This window comes from Pelmatolapia mariae, linkage group LG5 (assembly GCF_036321145.2).
Source record: "Pelmatolapia mariae isolate MD_Pm_ZW linkage group LG5, Pm_UMD_F_2, whole genome shotgun sequence".
Taxonomy (NCBI): Eukaryota; Metazoa; Chordata; class Actinopteri; order Cichliformes; family Cichlidae; genus Pelmatolapia; species Pelmatolapia mariae.
The window spans coordinates 5,556,724-5,577,083 of NC_086231.1; the positions used below are offsets into that span (position 1 = coordinate 5,556,724).

General features: G+C 41.3%; 1 protein-coding gene across 1 annotated transcript in view; it reads right to left on the bottom strand.

The window, feature by feature from the left end:
- ppp1r16b (protein phosphatase 1, regulatory subunit 16B) overlaps positions 1-20,360 on the bottom strand; it is a 90,314-nt gene that overhangs the window by 46,035 nt on the left and 23,919 nt on the right. Inside the window, exon 2 of the mRNA XM_063473434.1 lies at positions 14,739-15,153. Within this exon, the coding sequence (XP_063329504.1) occupies positions 14,739-15,006 (268 nt within the window). The 5' untranslated portion in view covers positions 15,007-15,153. The remainder of the gene's footprint in view (positions 1-14,738; positions 15,154-20,360) is intronic.

The following is a 20,360-nucleotide window of genomic DNA, read 5'->3' on the forward strand; positions in this document are numbered from 1 at the left end:
GATACCGATTAGAGTGCTTTATCCAATATACCCACCATCTCACAGCCCTTTATAAACCCTCTAAAACTGTGATATGAGGGGAAGCCGGTTCTAATATATAAAATGCTAGGCTGGTATTTTAATGCACTGTAAAACATTATAAAATGATTCAGATTAAATACCATGAGGGGGTTCTTGAGGCTCTATTAACAAAAAAGGACATTTTTCCACTAAAATTTAAAATGAATAAAATGTATTTAAGTTTTTTTGCAAAAACTTAAAAAAAAAAATAATGAAAAATAATGGATGGGAAACCTCTCAGATTTTTTAAGGAAATAGCATCCAGTAATGTGAGCAACTTCCCCATTTCCACTTCACATTCCCCGTGCAAAATAAGCATATCCCCTGCCCCCTCCCAAAATGTTTAACTTTTACATTTTTTGCCTCTTCCTGCACTGATTTAGACGACTAATCCTAATCAAACACATAGCCAAACCAAATATGTAGGCACTTATGCCCAGCTTGATTTTCTTTTAAACAAAAAATAACAAAATAAATCAAATGAAATAAATAAATTACAACCATCCATCTGAATAACCAACCACCAAAACAACCATCTTCAGTTATCTTAACATATGTATACAAACAACTTAGAATCAATACACTCACTATAAACAATTTATGATTTCACTACTTGTATGTGAAACATCACTTCTAGTGATGAACCCAGAGAATTGTGAAATGTTACATCTGCCTTGAGTTTCACTCTACTCTCTGTAAACATCTTCGAGCTAGGCTTTAAGTTTTCATCTCAGCGGTTTATTTCATCCCGTCGTTGTTGAAATCACTTACAATCTCCAAACTTTCATATGTAACACAAACGTACATTTCTTTACGTGGGCCTGCCACCAGTTTCAGGATGCAGTTCAAAATTCATCATCACATTGAGAGCTTTTCATTTTTTAGGCAGCAGCCATGACAAAAAAAAGAATCAGAAGAAGAAAAAAATACTGCAGCCCTTCATCACGGGCCAAAATCTGATGTCGGGCCTGTTTTTTTGTTCTTCACTCCAGGCTCAAGTCAAAAGGAGATTATCCTTTTGAAGGATGTAGCTTCTAAACTTTGGAACTTTCTCTCACTGGACTAAGATATGTGGGCGCCTCTAAAAAGCGGCCGCATGATTAGACTGGATTTTGTTTGATACAATTTTTTCTATACTTCTGCATTTCGGCCCTTTATTCGTTTGCAAATGTGTTTTAACTTAAATGTAAAAGGTGAAATATAAATAAACATTCAGGCGTGCTTTACATTCCATTTATCTGACAACATTAAGCGATTATTTTAAAACATTGGAAAACCTTTCACTATGTTTTAAGACAACTGAGATTGAATAATACATTATGAAACAAACACCAATATCATGGTTGTGCATGTCACTGTCGCCCGGGTCTGAATGGCGTTATTTAAAAAGATCAATAAAGTTAGTTATAGTATGTATCATGCATCATGCCTGAAAGGGGCTTTACTTAGTAAGTTGTGTAGTTTCTTTCAGATCTTCAGTTTACTGTTTTGATTCCCTCACCTCAGCTGCGCTGCAGCATTTCAGTGAAAAAGGCTCAAAGAACCCATTTTATAAGCCAAGCTGCAAATTATGGATACAAAAAGTCAGGAAATATCAGATGAACGTAGTGGAGCATTCATCAGCTAATGTGACTACGGCTTCTCAGCTAACGTGCATCTTGATGATACATTTTCAGTTGAATTAACAGAAAACATGAAAACATTTCAAGTCATGATAAACATTAGCTAACTGCTAAAAAGCTGCAATCACGTGGTGTCTTTTGGAGCATTTTAGAGATCGGCTGATAAGCTTTGTTAGGTTTTTGCAACCACCCCATTTCAATCATTTCTTTGCTGCATTAAAAATGAGAATGGAAAAAGGGGCTGATGCATTGCACATGCTCACCAGAGTGAATCATTTCTTACAAATTAGATATTTTTATCTTAATGCAACCAAATAGCCCCAAACAATGTCGGTGCAGCAAATGAACAGTTACTTTCCAAACACAGGCATTCAGGCAGCCAGGTAGCCGTTTCTGTCTTCCTGTCAGCTGTGCAGAAAAGTAGGCCACTCTGTGTGTCCATAAGTAGCAGCTAAATGACATTGGTTTTAGTAGGACGTTAGGAAAGAAGATCATTAATATAATTAGCATTCCGCTGTGTGTTATAATTATCCTCCACATGATGAGCTATAAAGCGACTTTAATTGTATGTTACGCTGCCTTAACAGATGTAGTTAGATAGCACCGCGGGGAAAGCAACAGAAAGACCAAACAAACTGTGGATTGGGATGCAGAAGGTGCTCGCAGGGTCTCGGTGAGCAAATTAAAGCTGGAGCAGAATAAACAGATCATTCTCCAGTGACCTCAAGTTTTGGTTTTGGAAACACTGCACTGAATGCACTCAAAAGCTGGACAAATACAGGCATGCGATAATGTGATTAACAGACACATCCTTCAGGTGGTCCACTAACATGATGAACCCAGAATTTAATCCCACTCCCATCCTGTGGTTAGCAAATGTTAGCTGGAGCTATAAAAATATCTAAAAACATAATGAAATCAAGTCCACATCTAGGCAAACAGGTGATAAGCACTGTTTCAAATAGCTGAGGCTTTTCAGTTCATTTTAATATGATAATGCCAAGAGTCTGGCTGGCTTTTAAGTCTGAAGACAGTCAAAGATAAAAGGGAAAGAGATGCTTTTATTACACACAACCCAATAAGCTTTTGCCCCGTTCGTGTGTTTGTCCACATAAATGAAGGTTTACAGGCATCACTGTTGCCCTTTAACGCTGTACTTTAGCAAATTGCTAACATCAGCAGGCAATAACAGCACTGATGACAGTGTAACAGTTGCAATCTTCACCTTCTTATTTTGAAGAATTAGCATGCTCTTTAAGTTACATTTTGGAAATGAAAGCACTAAATGACAAGTTAATGGTTTCGCCAAAACCAGTGGTATACGTCAATGTATACGACAAGTTTTGCTCTCTATCACACACTTCCTGTCTTTTTCTCCACCATCCTTGTCAGAAATTATTTTTTAAAAAGCTGGAGGAGGGGAAGCTGTGTTATTCTATAACAGATCTACAGGTATGTGGGCCAAAGTAGAGGTAGAACGGATTAAACTACGATAATCATAATGATCACTTTCTCCGTGAGAGCTCATATGATGTACCGAGAAAACCAACCAAACGAGGCTTCATCGTGAGTCACATCACATCCAGTGCAGAGACAGACGGGAGAGAGGCACAATCATTTAAAAAGCTTCCAAAACATTTCAACTGATCCTCTTCCCATCTCCAGATAGATCCCCAACCTCAAGCCAAGCTGCCCTAAACCACCACATTAGTTCCTATAACTGAGTAGCAACTGCTACTCAGTTCTACTCAACCATTCCTGCTTATACAAACACACTGACATAATTGAGAAAAATTTTACACGTGGAGGTCACAAATTCATATGATAAACATGCCACGGTCTGATGACTTTATGACACACACAAGAAAAAAGAAATCTACACACACTAATTGTAATTGTGACTGCTTCCCCACGCGCTCTGTTTTTTATCCATAGCTGCTGTGCTTTACCTAGACATTGTTTAAAGTTTATTCATAACACTTCACATGTGCCATTGCTTAAACGGACACTTACCAGCTCCACTTTCTCTCGAGCAGGAGAGGATGGATGACCTACAAAGACGTTCACTCCCTCGTGCACTCGTCTAAACATTTTCTTAGCCTACACAAGATTGTCCAAAATGAGATACGGTCTCATTACTGGTTTCATTTTAACACAGACTTCAGTCATGCAGATGAGTTTACAATAACTTAACGGCTTCCCAGCCTTATGGATGATGAGACTTAATTATTGGTTTGCATCATCAGCCTTTTAATTTCTCATTCCTCCACCTCTAGTCATAAGGGTGGTGCCCACAAACATCCAACTAGCCTGGAAATGAACTGAATGGTTCAAACTTTTTACTACAAGAATAGAATTAGTCAATTCTCAAGAGTTGATTTTACTTCCAATGTTACACTTGGCACTTGACGATTATTGTTCCACTGAGGCTTCTTCTCTGTATTGATTGGCACATCCTCAGGCTGTAAACAGCTGCAGCGGTTGCCATTTACTCATCGCAGTTCAGCTCCATTTCTCCTGTTTGGATTTATGGCTTCGGTAATACCTCATATAGACGGCATGAAGGTGGGCTGTGTTCCTTGAAACCTTTCAAAATGTGTTTAGCTTAATTTTTAAAAACGTGAAATACTGTCTAGATTCAAAAACACATCAGACTTTACCTTCTGCATGGATAACATCCTCTGACTTTCAGCACGTGCAATTAAGAAGCTATTCAAAATGTTTCTGGGATTTAACATTATCAGTCTAAGTGTTGTTAATGTGGCTGCCCCTTTTTGGTTTGTTGCGGTCTAATCCTTGTTGGATAATCCAGAATCCTATTGAAGGATTTATGGTGGGGGGCTGTTCACTCACTGTGAAGGTGGGCATGTGGAGAGACAACCTAAGATATTATGAGGTGGCTCAGAAGAAGCGGGGGAGCAGCGGGATGCTGAACAAGCACTCGGGGGATTGGCAACGGTGGCTCAACCTCGATCCACATTGATGCTTAAACGCCTTCAGCGAGCCACCGTGCAGGCAGGTGGGCTTCAATCACAGCCACTGATAAGATGCAATCCTGCTGCTGGATTTATTTGTAGCTCGGTTCCAATTTCACCATTTAGGATCCTACAATGTTTATTTTCCCTATTTTTCTTCCAGCTGTGCTTCCTGTTATCTCCTGGTATATTTCCATTAAGATGGCTTCAGCAAATACAATACCAGCAGTGCTATTCCAACTCTTTAATATCAGATTAAATATTCTGATCTGACAACACTATCACTCAACAGCACATGTGCACTTTCCAAACCTGTAACACCGTGGCTATGATGAAACAGCAGTTCATCTGATCATTAACACAAATATCTAATCAGCCACGTCAATGCCTGCAGGCTGCAGAGGTGGTCAAGACGACCTGCTGAAGACCAAACCGAGCATCCGATTGTGAAAGAAAGGTAATTTAAGTGACTTTGAATGTGGCGTGATTGCTGGTGCCAAACAGGCTGGTCTGAATATTGCAGAAACTGCTGATCTACTGGGATTTTGCACACACCCATCTGTGTGTTTACAGAGAAAAGGTCTGAAAAAAGAGAAAATATCCAGTGAGCGGCAGTCGTGGAAATGCTTTGTTGATGTCAGACGAGAGGAGAATTGTTCAGAGAAGAGCGCTTTGAGCTAAGAGGAAAGCAACAGTAATTCTAATCACCGGTTGTTACAGCCAAGGTAGAAGAGCAAAAACTTGAAGCAGGTGGGCGACAGCAGCAAAAGACCACACCAGCTTAACAACAGGAAACTGGGGGCACAATTTGCACAGGCTCACAACGATTGGACAACAGAAGAATAGAAAACATCTCCTGGTGTGATGAGTCTCAATTTCTGCTGCGACATTCAGATGGTACCATCAGAATTTTGTGTAAACAACATGAAACCATCCAGCCCGTCTTCTATCAGCAGTTCAGCCTGGTGCTGGTGGTGTGATGAGGTGGGGGATATTTTCTTGGCACACCTTGTGCTCCTTAGTATCGTTTAAATGCCACAGCCGAGCTGAGTATTGTTGCTGACCATGTCCATCGCTCTATGAACACAGTGTGCACATCTTTTGATGGCTGCATCCGGCAGCATAACATACTATGTCAAAAAAAAGCTCTCATCGCATCAAAGTAATTTCTTGAACATGACAAGTACTACACTCAAATGGCCAAAGTGGCACAGGAGATAGATGTACAGCTGACAAATCTACAGCAACTGTGTGATGCCATCATGTCAATGTGGACCAAAATCTATGAGGAATGTTTTCCAGCACATTGATGGATCTATGCCGCAAAGAATTACGGCAGTTCTGAAGCCAAAACTAGGTATTAGCAAGGTGTACCTAAAAAAGTGGCCTGTGAGCTTTTCCTTTCAATAAATCTCAAACATGTGTTGTCTACGGTTTAGTCCACCCACGCCAGATATACTTGAGGTCAAGTTAACCTAGTTGCCACAACCACATCCGACAGCCTCTTGCATGCTATGCCATGGAGCTGCAGCAGTGATGATGCAAAATTTGTGCCTTTGCAGCTGAGTAGCTTGGGGCCAAGGCTGCGTGGCCCTCTCTGTCTGCCTCAGTTACCATGGAAATAAGAGTTAACTTGAGAGTTGGGGCTCTCCCGAGAGAATTGACTGATGTGAAAGAGGGAAGAGGAGGGAGATCTTAGCGAGCCCATTGGCAGCCTACCGCTTAATAACCACGGTTCAGTTAAGATGTGCCTAAAATAGGAAAGAACAATGATGTAATATGTAATACCACGTATAATAATTACATTTTGCATGCAAGTTTGGAAAAAGGTGCACACATGAGAAAGAAATCCAAGTGAACAGAAGAGAAGCGTGCTGTAGTGAAAGTAACAGGCACAATGTAGCAGAGGTACTCAGTGGTCAGTTCCAATCAATAACCCTTTGTTGTTGTGCAGCAGTTACACAGACAAAACTGTGTCCGAACACGAGACCAAACAAGCCAAAATTCTGATAATTCCCCGCTTCAGTGCATCCTTCCCTTCTGACTGGACCAATTCCTGACACCATATCACAGACATTCATCCTCAGCACAGCCTCATTGATGTGTCCAGCACCATAATGTTGCTCCTACTTTTGTATCAAGCATTGTGAATTCCAAATTATGTCACATGACCAAGATGATTCAGCCCCCCCTGCCCAAAAGCTTCGGCCAGGCTGAGGCACATGAACAGAGAGGAGACAGCAGTGCCACTGTTGCTGCTCTCTCTGGCACACAATGCCCGAGGAGCTCCGTCTGACGAGTCGAAGAAGACAAATCCAAGGGAAAGAGAAAGACAAGGGCAGCAAAAGATAATGACAACGATAAGAGAAAGATCAGAGTTTTGTTAACCTGCAGGTAGCCTGAGAAACCACCCTAACCACAAAAGGCCAACCAGGAAAGAAAAGGAGGAGGAAAATACATCCAAAATTTCAACAGTCCTGCAGTTCAGATGTTAAAAAAAGAAAAAAGAAATTCAGCTTCTTAGAATCCACTGAAGTCAGGCGAATGAAACTAGTCCTCCTAATCACAGGAGCATTTGATAGATGCCACCCTCGCAAGGCTACGCCTCATTGTCGCAGCTCTGCTCGTGGAAATGAAATGCCAGATCCCACTTGAGTAATCAACCACTCCAATGTCACATAAAATCAACGATTATGAGGATGAAGAGGCAAAAAGGGGGGGGGGGGGGGGGGGGAATGCAAAGAGCCGATGGTGAAAGAGCCTTGATTTAGCCTCGAGTAAAGTAGCATATTTTCAAAGATGCAGGGATAGTTTAAAAAAAAAAAAAAAAAAAAAAACTCGTCTCAGTCAATGAATAAATGAACAAAGCATAAAAGTGCCATATGGACCTTTATGATGCAGATTAGATGAAGTGAATGCAGAAGTTTTGCTTGACAGATTTAACCGTGTGATGACTAATTAAAAGTCTCACAGCGCAGCCAACACTGTTCTATTGCATCAAGATGAATTATTATCCTTTAGGACTGTAACTTTAAAGCAAATACAAAGTGACTGTTTCATAATAAGGCTTCCAATCTACCAAATTGATCAAAGAGTCCACCTAATATAAAATCATAAAACAGAAAATAAACAGAAGAAGTTAGCAGTAATTATTTTTCTGTCCACTAAATCAGCAAATATTAGACACAAATATTGCACAACAGAGACACTTATTCACAGATTTTCAAATTATTGGTTACAATGAAGCAACTCAAGTATATCAAACAGACGTCAGGACAGAGCAGTAACTGTTGAGGGATACATGCAACACTCATGTCCTAACAGACCGCTCACCCTTTTAGTGACCTGTGTTTCAGCACATGATGCACGACACCGGCTCACCGGCTTACTCCACAGATGTCACAGGTCATCCCCGGCTTAAATGAACATGTGAGTAAACAACCTCATGTTCTGGGTTAGTAGTTAGTCCTGAGTAGAAAAACAAAAGATCCAAAAATTTTCTCTCTTTTTTTTTTAGTAGAGTTTGTGTTTAACATCAAATAACAGCCTTACTATTAAATAAAAAGAAATCCAGGGGAAAAAAAGAACAAGCAAATCCAGGACACATTAAAGTCTACATACCTCTAATGGACGGCTAAATCGCTTGTCATATCACTGGTCTTATATCACACCTAGTGGTTTATAAAGCATTTGAAAGGAGGGATAGGTAATAAGCCTCGGGCAGCTTTTAGTGGCTGGTAAAAAAGTTCATCCTTTTATGTCTGTGAGAGCAAATCATCAGAAGTTTACCAATTCTCTTTTGTCTTGGCCCGACATTATCACGGCAATCTAACACAGAGCAGTGACATTAATCTCACAGAGTGACCTACATCATCACTGCACATTTATTTTTTCATGGCACGACCTGTGAGCGGTTCCCCTTCATCTGCTCAGCTCATTACTCTTTCATCTTGACGAAAATACACGTTAATGACACCATCTGATGAACAGAGTGAGATCAGAGTTAGTCTGGCTAGTTTGGAGGTTATTTTTCTTCCCTCGCACTATAATAACTTTTTTTATTGTTTTTTTTTTTCTTTCTAAAGAGAGTGACACGAAGTAGAGTCATCCACTGTGTGTGATCATGAGCATCCATGCAGTGAGGCAACAAAAGACAAAACAGTCAGTCCATTTAACCCACAAGACACCAAGCTGCTTTCAAGAGTAGAGTTATTTATGGTAAATAGTGGCAGGAGACTGAAATTAATGCGACCATGTGCAATCAGGTTCTCTTTAAAACAGTTGTGTCATAGACAGGGACCAGGTTTGTGACCATTTGCAGTCCATTACCATCTTCAAGCAACTTTGTCGCATCAAGATGGTGACAGAAATGCAATAAGACGAGTCAGTCTGTTATCGGTCTTCTATCGAATGCGGTCCAGTATAGCTGTTTGGTAACCTGTGTGTGTGTTTATATAGGAATATAACCAGAATACAACCAGTATTGACTGGCAACCAGTCAAGTCTATTGAATAATTTCACAGCATAGACTAATACAGATTTATTGCAATCTGTGTGTGTTTATAAAAATATATGACAATCATTTATGAACCTTCGTCCAGCTGTCTGACCGCAACTGCATCGGTTGAAGTTGGACTGCAACTGTTTGGAGACAGGTTGCTAAAGTGGTCAACCAGTAGTTGAGGAACTTACACTCTTAACCTCTAAGCAATCACTAGGCACCAAGCCATTTTTCCTATTAACATTAGATATTTTTTAGATCTATTTCTACTCTAGTGTCACTGAGTCATATGGCAGATATTCTTAATTAAATGTGACTAATTATGGTTTTCAATCATTTTCATGGCAAAAGAGTTTACAAAAACCCAAACTGTATCATATAAGTTGTGCAGAAACACTCGAGGCTTCTGCAGCGGTAAATCCGACTACATAAAATCTGTTTAGCCACGGTTCACTCCAAGACAATGCAGTGATTAGAAGAGGAAAATTGCTAATAAAATCAAAGCCTATAATAAAAAACTAAAGAGCCATGCTGGCCATTTGCTCTTGCTGTCTGAAATGCCTTTACATTGCGATGTGTTCATCTAATATTTTGAATCCAAGCACTGTGCTGCCAAAAGTCATTCAACCACCTTAAATCATTTAGAACAGATTTATTTTCTATAAGCAGAAGGTCATTGGATGTGAAAATCCAACACAAAGCTTCTTTTAACCATCTGGGCTCTTCAATTTCTTATGTGTTTCGATAGAAAGAGTTGGTTGGTGTGTGAAACCAGATGTAGAGATGAACCAGTATGTAGTTTGTTCCTCCTATAGATAAAAAATAAAGAATGAGAGAAAGCTGGAAACAGTGAACTGAGGAGTGTGAAAGAAAGAGACTGAACAGATATTACTGTTAAAGGTCACTCTTCTCTTGACAAGCGGTGACATCTGATGTGAAGTATTTATGTGTGTGCTGCCTTCTTTTTTTAATGGCACTCTATTGCTGCCATATGCCTGGGAGCAGCTAAGCCTGGCCGAGGCCTCTGAGGGGAAGGCCTTATGAGTCTAATAAGACAGCAGAAGAAGACAAAAGCTCCTCTGAGACCTAATTTGCAAACAAATAAATATGAAGAAAAAAGAAACGAGGGAAAAGCCACATGTGAATTCTCCTTCCAAGAGGCGTTACTCGCTACAGGAGTATTTTTCTATCCCGAAATCCACATTTATTCCTCCTCTTTGTTTTTATGATGATATGGCAGAAGAAGAAAAAAAGGTTGTGAACCAAGAGCAAAAGCCGCATTGCTAAAAATGGAATGTGGATTTTAAGTGTGGCTTTTCAAACGCTGAGTTACAAGTTATGATTTTCAGTAGGGAATAAGTGGTAATTAGCGTGCTGGGTGTTGCCACGTGAGTGGGTATAAAAATAAATAGAGCTCAGGGGTGGGAAAGGCAAAGAAGCTGCAAAACACAACCTGGGTTCAAGAGAACACCACTGCTTCTGTCACTGCTGCCGTTCACATGATCAGAAAAGCCGAAGCCCTCTCACAGAACGAAGAAGAGGCACAAATTTAGAAGTAGAACAAGTTGATTATTTCTCCCCACAGATGTTTGTGCATTTTACACATTCACAAGACTTTCCTCCCCTTTTCAGATCCGTTTTACAGCTTCCTTCTTGGCATGTATGATAGCTTGGTGAGGGAGATGTTGCACCAAAATATCTAAAAGTTTGTACTGCGATTGAGCAGCAGCACAGATAAAAGATAAGCAGGGGTTTGAAGTGCTAAGCTTTTCTTTCCAAAAAAGCAGCTTTTACAAACAGACATTGAAAACAGAAAGACAGCACAAGATACTGAAAAGCAGTTACTGAATGTCCTGTTCATTCACACTACTTTCACCCACTTACACTCTCGCTTATTATAGTTGGTTTTCTCCAAATGCCTCCATTGTTTTGTCAATTTTTGCTTTCTGACGGCGTTTAAAGGCTTTAAGTCAGACATTTTTCCCCCCTCTACAGTTCTACTTTTACTTTTTTCCCCTCTTTCCATTAATACTGTTGACTCCTGGGCCATCGCATCAGATTACCCAGCGGTTTTAGGAGGAAATGTCAGGTCATACCACGCTGACTGTCTTTGAGTTTTGTTGACAGTTCCTTCTGACCCCACTGGCTGCTCCTCTGCAGGACGGCAGTTCTCTGGAGAAGAGAAATCCCATCCATCTCAATTGCCGAAGAGGCGCGCATAAAAGACACCAAAGTGCTTCACAGTAATTTCACAGTCATCAGCCTTCATCACTGTGAGAGGGCAGTGGGTTCAGGATGGTGCGAACCACAGGGCGAAGAAATGGACTCACACTCGGGATGCATCCCTTTGCATCCAGCACTTTCCTACTCACTGCTGCTTTCACACATCTTGAGACAGACACTCAAAATTTGCATTCACGTAAGCTCAAATTTTCTTTCTTCTCTCTCTGTCACAACCACACAAAAACTTTTTGCATACACACACACGCGCGCACACACACAAACATTCTTAAACATAAATGTACAACATACCCTCTGCAGTTTCACCATACCCGTCCCGTGTCTCTCACAGTCTGGTGAGTCTGCTTCCTCTCTCAGCAGACAGGAAGTTATAATGACAAGAATACGCACGGATGCACACATACACACACACACACACACACACACACACACTTAAATGCAAGCATAACACCTGCACACCTGCATCTACATAGATTTTAATAACAGTCAATATAATAAATCTTGAAAATACACAAAAAAACATCATTTATAAAGCATGCATAGGAGTTATCACACATAATATTGGTCATCATGTCCTCACACAATCACAGGCCGCCTCCAGCCAACGCACTTTGAAGCTCTGACCCAAACCACAGAGAGAGAAAAAAAGAGCAGGCAAAGAATCACAGGAAGCAGCTCGCCTACTCCAACCAATCAGGGATTAAACATGAGTCAGCCCAGCCTCTCATCTTATTGTGGCCTTGAGGCTGTTAGAGCGACTCCTGGGTCAAAGTTAGTCTCTCTGTATTTACTTCTCTCCCTTCCGCCCTCTTCATGAAAAAGAGGTGATGATGGCTACTTTTCTTCCCAGCCTCATCGTCAACTCGCTCCTGCTAACGCCGCCTTTGTAGTCATTGTTAAGGCCGACCGGGGGTTTAACTTCTGTCCAATAAACAGCCCCGATTTCTAAAAATGCCTCAACCTTTTCCCATCATTTCATCTACTTTCGATTTCCTTTTTTATATATATATGTAAGCCTTTTTGAAATGATACTGTCATGTAACATTTCTTTAAAAAGGGTGCTGTGTGCTGGAGCAGCACAGTGTGTGGACTCATGACGCCTGATCGAGCATTTGGGGACCAGAGGGAATGAGAGAGGAGATTATCAAGCTCCTAAGCTAGCCAGCTGCCACTGGAGCTGTGTGGGCAACACTACATCCTGTCTCCCTTTTTTTTTTTCCCTCCCTGCCTCTTTCATGGTCACTCTCATTAGACAGCAGTGATAGCAGACATCTCTATAGGGAAGTACTGCAGGACATAAGGAGAAGGAAAGGGAATCAAAAGCTGAGAACCATCAAAATCATGCACACTAAATTTGGAAAATTCCTTTTCTCTCTGCTGGCATGTTATTCTGATAGTTGTGCAAAACAGTGACATCAGACTCACGATGGTGGAGCTTTTGTACACCTGAGACACATGCAAGCCCTCTTTTATTATTTCTAAACAGTCTTCAGACTCAGATAATAAATTTGTGCTTAGAGGTGGTAATCGCAGCTCGTTGTATAGCGCTGTCACGACACAACTGTGTCACCGAAGAACATGAAGTCTTTTCACTTTTGCTAACTTCATCCTAATCCATTTGCAACCACAAGGAGTCACATTATAGCAGCTCCGGCAAGTCAAAGCATTAATGCTCAATTAATTAGCCAGTTTATCGATAACTGCATCAAAAGGAGAAGGGACACAGTGTACAGTCAAAGCAATAATGTATCCCCCGTCTAGCTGTATTGAAATTAAAAACCTCCTTTTTCTACACTTGAAAAATTGATCAAGAATCAGTCATAAAGGATTTTGTATGTGTGCATCCTTAACATGGAGGACACTGAGAAAAGCTTCTACACACCTGAAAAGGTCAAAACAAAGAAATCTATCAGTGGTGTATAAATACTCATTCGATCTGACATGAGTAAGTGTGTGACTGTGGACAAATGTCTGTTGTTGTTAAACCATCTCCGAAAGGGAACCTTCAGTATTGATGAGTAGACATTGTGTGTTCCTTGCTTCCTCGTGTGGTTTCTCAAAACCAATCTAAAGAATCACACGATCAGCCCCAACATCCTGGTGCAGTCTAAGTGCCTCAGCAGACCTTCTGGGAAATACACACAGCGCAGCAGTTTGCAATAAAAGCCCCGAAATGATGCTCAAACCATTTCTCACATCACACACAACAATGAAACCAGAAACAACAACAACATCAAAGATTTTCTTTTTCAGTTTTACCCAATTAAGTAACTTCCTTTTGCTTACACCAAAGCTTAATTTCGGCTACACGCCGTGATAAAATCCAGCAGACCCCTGTAGACATCACAAGACTTCTAGTGTCTCACACTCCAGCTGGAGCTTATACGTGCCAGTGAACAGTCCATGTGCATGTGTGTGTACAGACACTGCAGAGTAGCTTCAGCCTTGTAAAAATTATTGTGAACATACATCAGCCTTGAGAGGGATGTCCTATCTGTGAAGACAGCTTGCATGAGCAAAGAATATACAGTAGCACCGCTGTGGGCTGCATTTGTGACGATTAAATAAATAAATAAAACAGACTTCAATCCAATTTCAAGTTACAGTGACGTTAAATTAGACGCAAAATCTAAGCGATAGCAGCCCGTTATCATCCCTGCATCGCCGACACACTGTTAGCACAGCCACAGCAACACGGGGCTGCCGGTACTGGAGGAAAACAATTATTATCTCCAAATAGGGGGGCCCCATCCGTAGAAATTTTAATTAAAAGACTGGCAGAGTTTCATCTCAGTGTGACAACTCCATTATTTCTCAATGATAAAACAGTCTCCTAGCAGAACAAATTCAATTGGAATGGAGTGACTTCCACTGGCAGTTTAAGTGGGCAGGCCAAGCTAATCGTTTTCCTGACCTTGGCATTTTGATATCCAGGGGAAGTAGTGTGGTGAGGCCGAAATTAGTGTCATTATTCAAACGTGGTGTCGAGGGTAAGTCTGAGCTCAGATGAGCAAAACTTTATTTGAACTATTTATTTTTGAAACAGCACAGAGCGCAAGGAATACTAAAGTTAAATAAATAGATTAAAAGGGCAACGCCCGGCCTCGGTGCAGCCTGTTCATCCTCCTGTCATCTTGCAAGCAAGAAAGAAATAACCCCAGCTGTACTCACTCTGCGCCACATCCGTAAATAATACCTTTATTTCATCGCTAAATCAAAATATTTAGTATACTTGATGTAATGAATCCAAACTAGTTGTAATTAGGCAAGCAGAAATAAATAAGCCACCCTTTTATTTTCTGATCTGCATGTATCATTAATATTCTGTACTGGTCTTACCTTCATCTGGATCATTCCTGGCCGAAGCCTCCAGGAGCGCCACGCTGGCGGCAAACGACACGTGTTTCTTGAGCTCTGATTGCTGGAGGCTGTTGGCAATGCGTCCCTTCTTGTCAGCCTTTCGCTTCTTGTTTTGCATCTCCTTCTCATACACAGCCCATCTCTTCAGCTGCTGGGTGCGTCGCTTCTGGGCCGCCCGCAGTCTCTCCAGACTGGGCACCTTGTCCAGCTGCTGCAGCTCTTGGATCAGCTCCAGGTGGTTGGCCATGGTGCCGGGTTGGGGTGGGGTGGACAGCAACACTGGGCGATGGTAAAGGGGTAAACTGGAAGAGAAGTAGGATTCTAGCGAGGGCTGCACCTCCGGCCGTGGCCTCCTCCCACGATCGTTATCATCCTTTCAGCGGCAGTGAACGACCTGGAAGAAGAGACGGAGGGAAAAGCTGAGCCACAAAATGCCAGCTATAAACTTTTTATCATCTGGAACTTTAATACACCAGTAAATAAAACGTGAAAGTTGTTTGATGCTTGTTATTCAAGCCGACTCTGGACTTTAAAGTTGTAAAAGCTCTACATTGCAGAGTCTATTGGGACACAGTGACATTTAAAAGAAGTGCTGGTCTGACACACCACAGCAAAGTGCAAAGAGCTGCATTCTGGTGTCCTAGTTAAACAGACCCCAGAACAAGCTACCATTTAACAAGGCACCGAACCACCGTTTGAGTCTACTTTCTTTTGTCTGTTGTGAACAAATGAACAAATATGAAATCAATATTTTTTTTCATGACCGCTTCATTTCTTTCACTAACTTGCATATTTTCACTTAAGAGAGAATCAAGAGCAAGAATGAGAGGTCACGGTTTCAATGTTTAACTGAACTGCATGGGTCATAGTCTTGGTGATCCACTTGCTTTGTGAGCTGTTAACGGGTTTTTCTACCATCCTCCATCAAGGCAAACCGCTTCCTGAACACTACAAGCAAGCGCCAGCACAATGAGAGAGAGAAAAAAAGCACCGGAGCAGCGAGTTGACGCGGGGACTTTTCATGTCAGCGCTGCATTCATGTAAACATGAATAAAATGCATCTCTCCTTTTCTCTCTGACAATTGACAGCAGCACCATGAGTGAACCAGCAAAAGCCCATTTTTCAGTTTCTTGTAATTTTTGTGGACATGCAGAAAAAACAGCTAACTGTGTGGTGAAACCGAAAAAGGAGACAATTTACTTTTGTCATTGTATAAAGATCAGCAGCTGCAAAAAGTTAAGCTGAGTAAATAAAGAATAAACATGCAGGAACAGTAAGTGGAAAGTGCAGTGATTGAGTTTTGTCAGGCTACTTCCTTTGAACAGCACTCACAACAATGTACGGACATTTTAACGCCACGGCCAGAAAAACTTCTCATCAAGTCTGGCAGGATTATCACGCGATCGTTGATCATTTATCACACAAACACACGCACACCAAAAACAAACAACACTAAGTAAATAGCTTGAAATGTCAACATCTGCATGCTGCGTGCATGACACATGCTGGCTTCTTTTCTGTTACTTACTATCACATAACCACTGATAAGCATTTCCCTGTGCCCGCAGCTGTTCACCAGTGAAACCTGTGCAGTCTGGCTGCATCCCCTGATGAAAGGCTCCACAATGCAAATCGCTGCTTTATGTATTCAGCCTCCACCAACCTCGTTCTACATTTCCTCTGCAGCACCAAAGTGCTAAAAACACGGACAGGAAGCAAGGAGCACAATCACTTCCTACAGCATCACTTTCAGTCGCCAGCTTACCAGCACAGCGCGTCTGTCTCCGCTTGGCTCAACAGAAGTTTTCCGTTAACATTCTCAAGTGGCAGCCAAGTGAGCGGTGCAAAAATGTCATCACAGCACAAAAATGAAAGTAAACCTTGACGCACCGTTGATTCTTAGATGCATAAGAGTTTCCAGCACAAAGATGTGAGCAGGTTCTCACAGCTTCTCTCTTAAAACCGAGGAGATGGAGACAACGGGCCGTGATAGTAAATGCTTAGCAAAGAATGGGTCATCACTCAAAGGTCGATGCAGGAGGATTAGCTGCAGGGTCTCAGATTATTCTGCAGGAATTTAAAATCGAAGCTGTTGGCAGTTCTTGCACCGGAGGTCGTTTAGGAAACAGACAGTGAACGCAGAATTCCTGTCTCAGTTTCACTTGTTGGTTTTTAAGATGGTCTGTATACTGTTAAGTATATATTAGTGCTACACAGATATGCCGTGCATACATACATGAAAAAAACTACACACTTCATTAAAAGAATTATTAATGTTTTGCCTGTGAGCATGCTCTGACAGACTACTACTTACTCCCACAGTACTGTGATAGTATCAACTCGGTGCATAAATACTGTGTGATACTGTTTGTTCTGTCAGAAGCATCTGTTCCTGCTCCTCCTCAAGGAGGCCCATGCATTCAAGTAAGGACATGAAACACACCGTGAAGCTCATCCCGAGGCCTATCACTGCTAACACAGGAAATGCACCATGCTGGGTAATAAGGACACCGCTTGGATGATGTGGAAGGTTACAGACAAGGGTTATAAACAATGTCACACACAGCAGCGCGCCTACACAACTTCATCTGCGATGAGTTTTATTTTTATATGTAGAAAGCGTAAACGACCTGCAGACTTCACTGTTTTGCTCATATTATACTTTATATATTTAGCAAAGAGCATTAAAGTTTTTACTGTCCTATTTTATAGGCGAAATGAAAGTTTGCTCAGCTGAACTGCAGCCAGAGAGACGGCCGCCCGTTTCTGGTTTATAGGGGCTGATTTTAGCGAACGAACTGATGAGATAATAAACTCACACATGCACACGCCCTTGCAACACTGCTGCTCGGTTACAAAAGGGGGAAAAAGATTTCTGATCATCCGTGAAAGTGGAACCGTGCCACGTCCAAAGTCACTTAAATCGCCTCTCTTCCCCGTTCTGATGCTCGGCTTGAACTTCAACAGCTCGTCTCTACTATTTCTAAACGTACTGAGGTGTTGGCCTGTGCTGGACCGTGATTCGATATCTGCATTAGAAAGCACTTGAACAGATGTACCTAATAAAGTGGCCATTTAATGCACAAATCATGGGAAATGAGTGTGAGATTCGGGATTTAACTCTAACATCACGAGTTTTCAAATGAAGCAGATGAGGGAAATGTCGATTAATAAACTCGGTCTAAAACCTCTTTTAAAAAAAATAAAAAAATGTATGAAGTCGTTTTATTTTACAACATATTGGATTTTACAATGTTAAAGTTTCCTCTGAGGTACTGTGAATGAGCCCGTCCAGATCAAAATGGGCTTTTTTAGCCTGAGAGTACAGTATTGCAGTATCATACATATTCCTGGATGCATTTATTTGCTATATTGCATTTTGTATCTAGAAAGTAAATAATATTTAAATCGAGCCTGAGTTCCTTATACACGAAGGAACAGCTCAACCCCGTCTTCAGAGTGAGGAATACAGCATCTTAAACACCTCCACCAAGGAAGTTGGTTTTTTGGTAGCATTTGCCTGTTTGCATTTCATTCAGCAATTTGAATACATGTTCAATGTTCCTGAATAAGTATATATTTCTTTTGGTGGAGACTTGTGCTCTCAAGAGTGCTTCTTGTTTAAAACTGGTAATGGATCAGTGCTCCGTATCTGCAAATATTTAGAGCTAAGGTATCTGTATCGGATCGGAACAGGAAAAAGCTGGCTCGCATGCTCTGTTAGCGTAGATAAATGCATGTGTCACTCAGGTTAATGCATATTTGTGCATGCTAAGCAGCATCATCTCGTCAGCTTCTCACAGGCGTAAATTTAACTTTAAGAATTCATTAAATTTGAAATATGCATTTGAAATACACTTTTCTGTTAAAGAGAACAGTTTGTCTGCAGTCTGCAGGAGGAAAATGAAACCTTTGCCAGGAAACAGGCAAACAGCTCTAAACATCAACACCTCCAAAACCAAGGTGTTGTGCACCCATCAGTTAAAAGTGGTCCTCTGTGTTATGTCAAGGCCTTGCCTACCTTCACAGCCTTGACAGCGAGAACAATTCAGCACAAAATGACAGCAGTGCAAGGCCTGGCAAGGCATGCAGAGGATTTGCAACACTCCAGCCCATACAGCTGCTGAACACAGGTCAGGCTTTATAACAGCTTTGTCAAACCGGATATCCTTTATGGCTCAGAATACCGACACCCAGTAAAAGGTAAACTGCTCTAAGATGGACACCACCTGGAAAAATGCTAACAAAACCACCCCAAAACAACATGGCAGCGAACACTAATGGCAAGGCTGAGAGACATGACTAAGGCCTAGTTCAACACGTAGCCCACGACAGGCGGAAGAAGGTCATCAATGAGGGCAAGTGATTCCGTGTCTCATCCTCATCACTGGACATATAGTCGGTCTTCTCCACAACTTTTGGCAACAGTCTTCCTTTTTCAGTTTGTGGTCACTGAGCAAGTCCTTGGCTAAGAGCTGTCTCTGCTTTTTATGTCTTACAGTAGACAATTTATTTTCTTTTTAGGACCTGGGGGAAAAAATCTAATCTACTTTAACTTTTAATTTCTTCTTTCAACAGTTCCAAACAGGTTTCCAGTGTCTAATAATTGACTTTCTTTGATTGGTGTTCAGACAGCAGTGTTTCTGTGGAGTGGGTCTGAGAGTGGATATTTAGTCTCAGCTCCAACTGACCCCATGCTCTCTCCCTTTCGCTGCGATTTGTCAGGGCAGCAGGCAAAGCGAATTAACTTCAGAAGGGATGTGTGACAAACACAGAGCGTCCACTGTTTTCCTTAGCTATCTTTGATGCTCAATGGCATTAGTGCAGGAAATATGAAACCCAGGAGCTACTGTTGATCAAGTTAGGGGAATCAGAGCAGAGGTAATGATGTTACACGCACGCACAGACACATACACACACCAAGTGACAGAAAAGACAGGAAGATAGAAACCTACCCAACTGTTGATGAGAGATATGTTAAACTTTGTGTTACTTCACATGTAGTTTAACACATATATGTATATACCATCTGTTGTAAAGTTTTAGTTCTTCCTCTTGTTTAACAGAACTAATTTTAATTAAATCAGTTGTCCAGATTGTGCCACAGAATAAACACGCATATGGCTCACAAAGTTTCTGACTAAAATCCAACTGTGCAGCTGTCAAAATCCCAGGAAAAATCCCTGACAGAAGTTTTGAGTTGATCAAAATGTTCACATGCTTAACCAGGCTGTCCTTTTACGTTACTGTGCATCAGCAGTGATTAACTTTACAAGCAGCAAAATGTGAACTTTTTAATTTGCCTCTCAGGCAGCCATATGGTGGAGCTTTTGGGGGAACTTTTATTAAAGTACTCAGGAGTGAAAAATGTCTGCCAGCTCCTCTGTACGTTTCTCAAGTATGGCAGTGTGCTGGTTGTGCACTGGTTTCTGGGCTACAGAATGTACAGACTTGCTGCTATTTTGATGTCAAAGTGGAACAACTTGCAATAGAAGCTTCGCTTGCTTGAGTTTGTGACCCTGCTGTCATGTACAGTATAAAGTCAATGCGAGACACTTTATACTATAATGTAAAGAACCAATGAGCAGCACTTGACAACA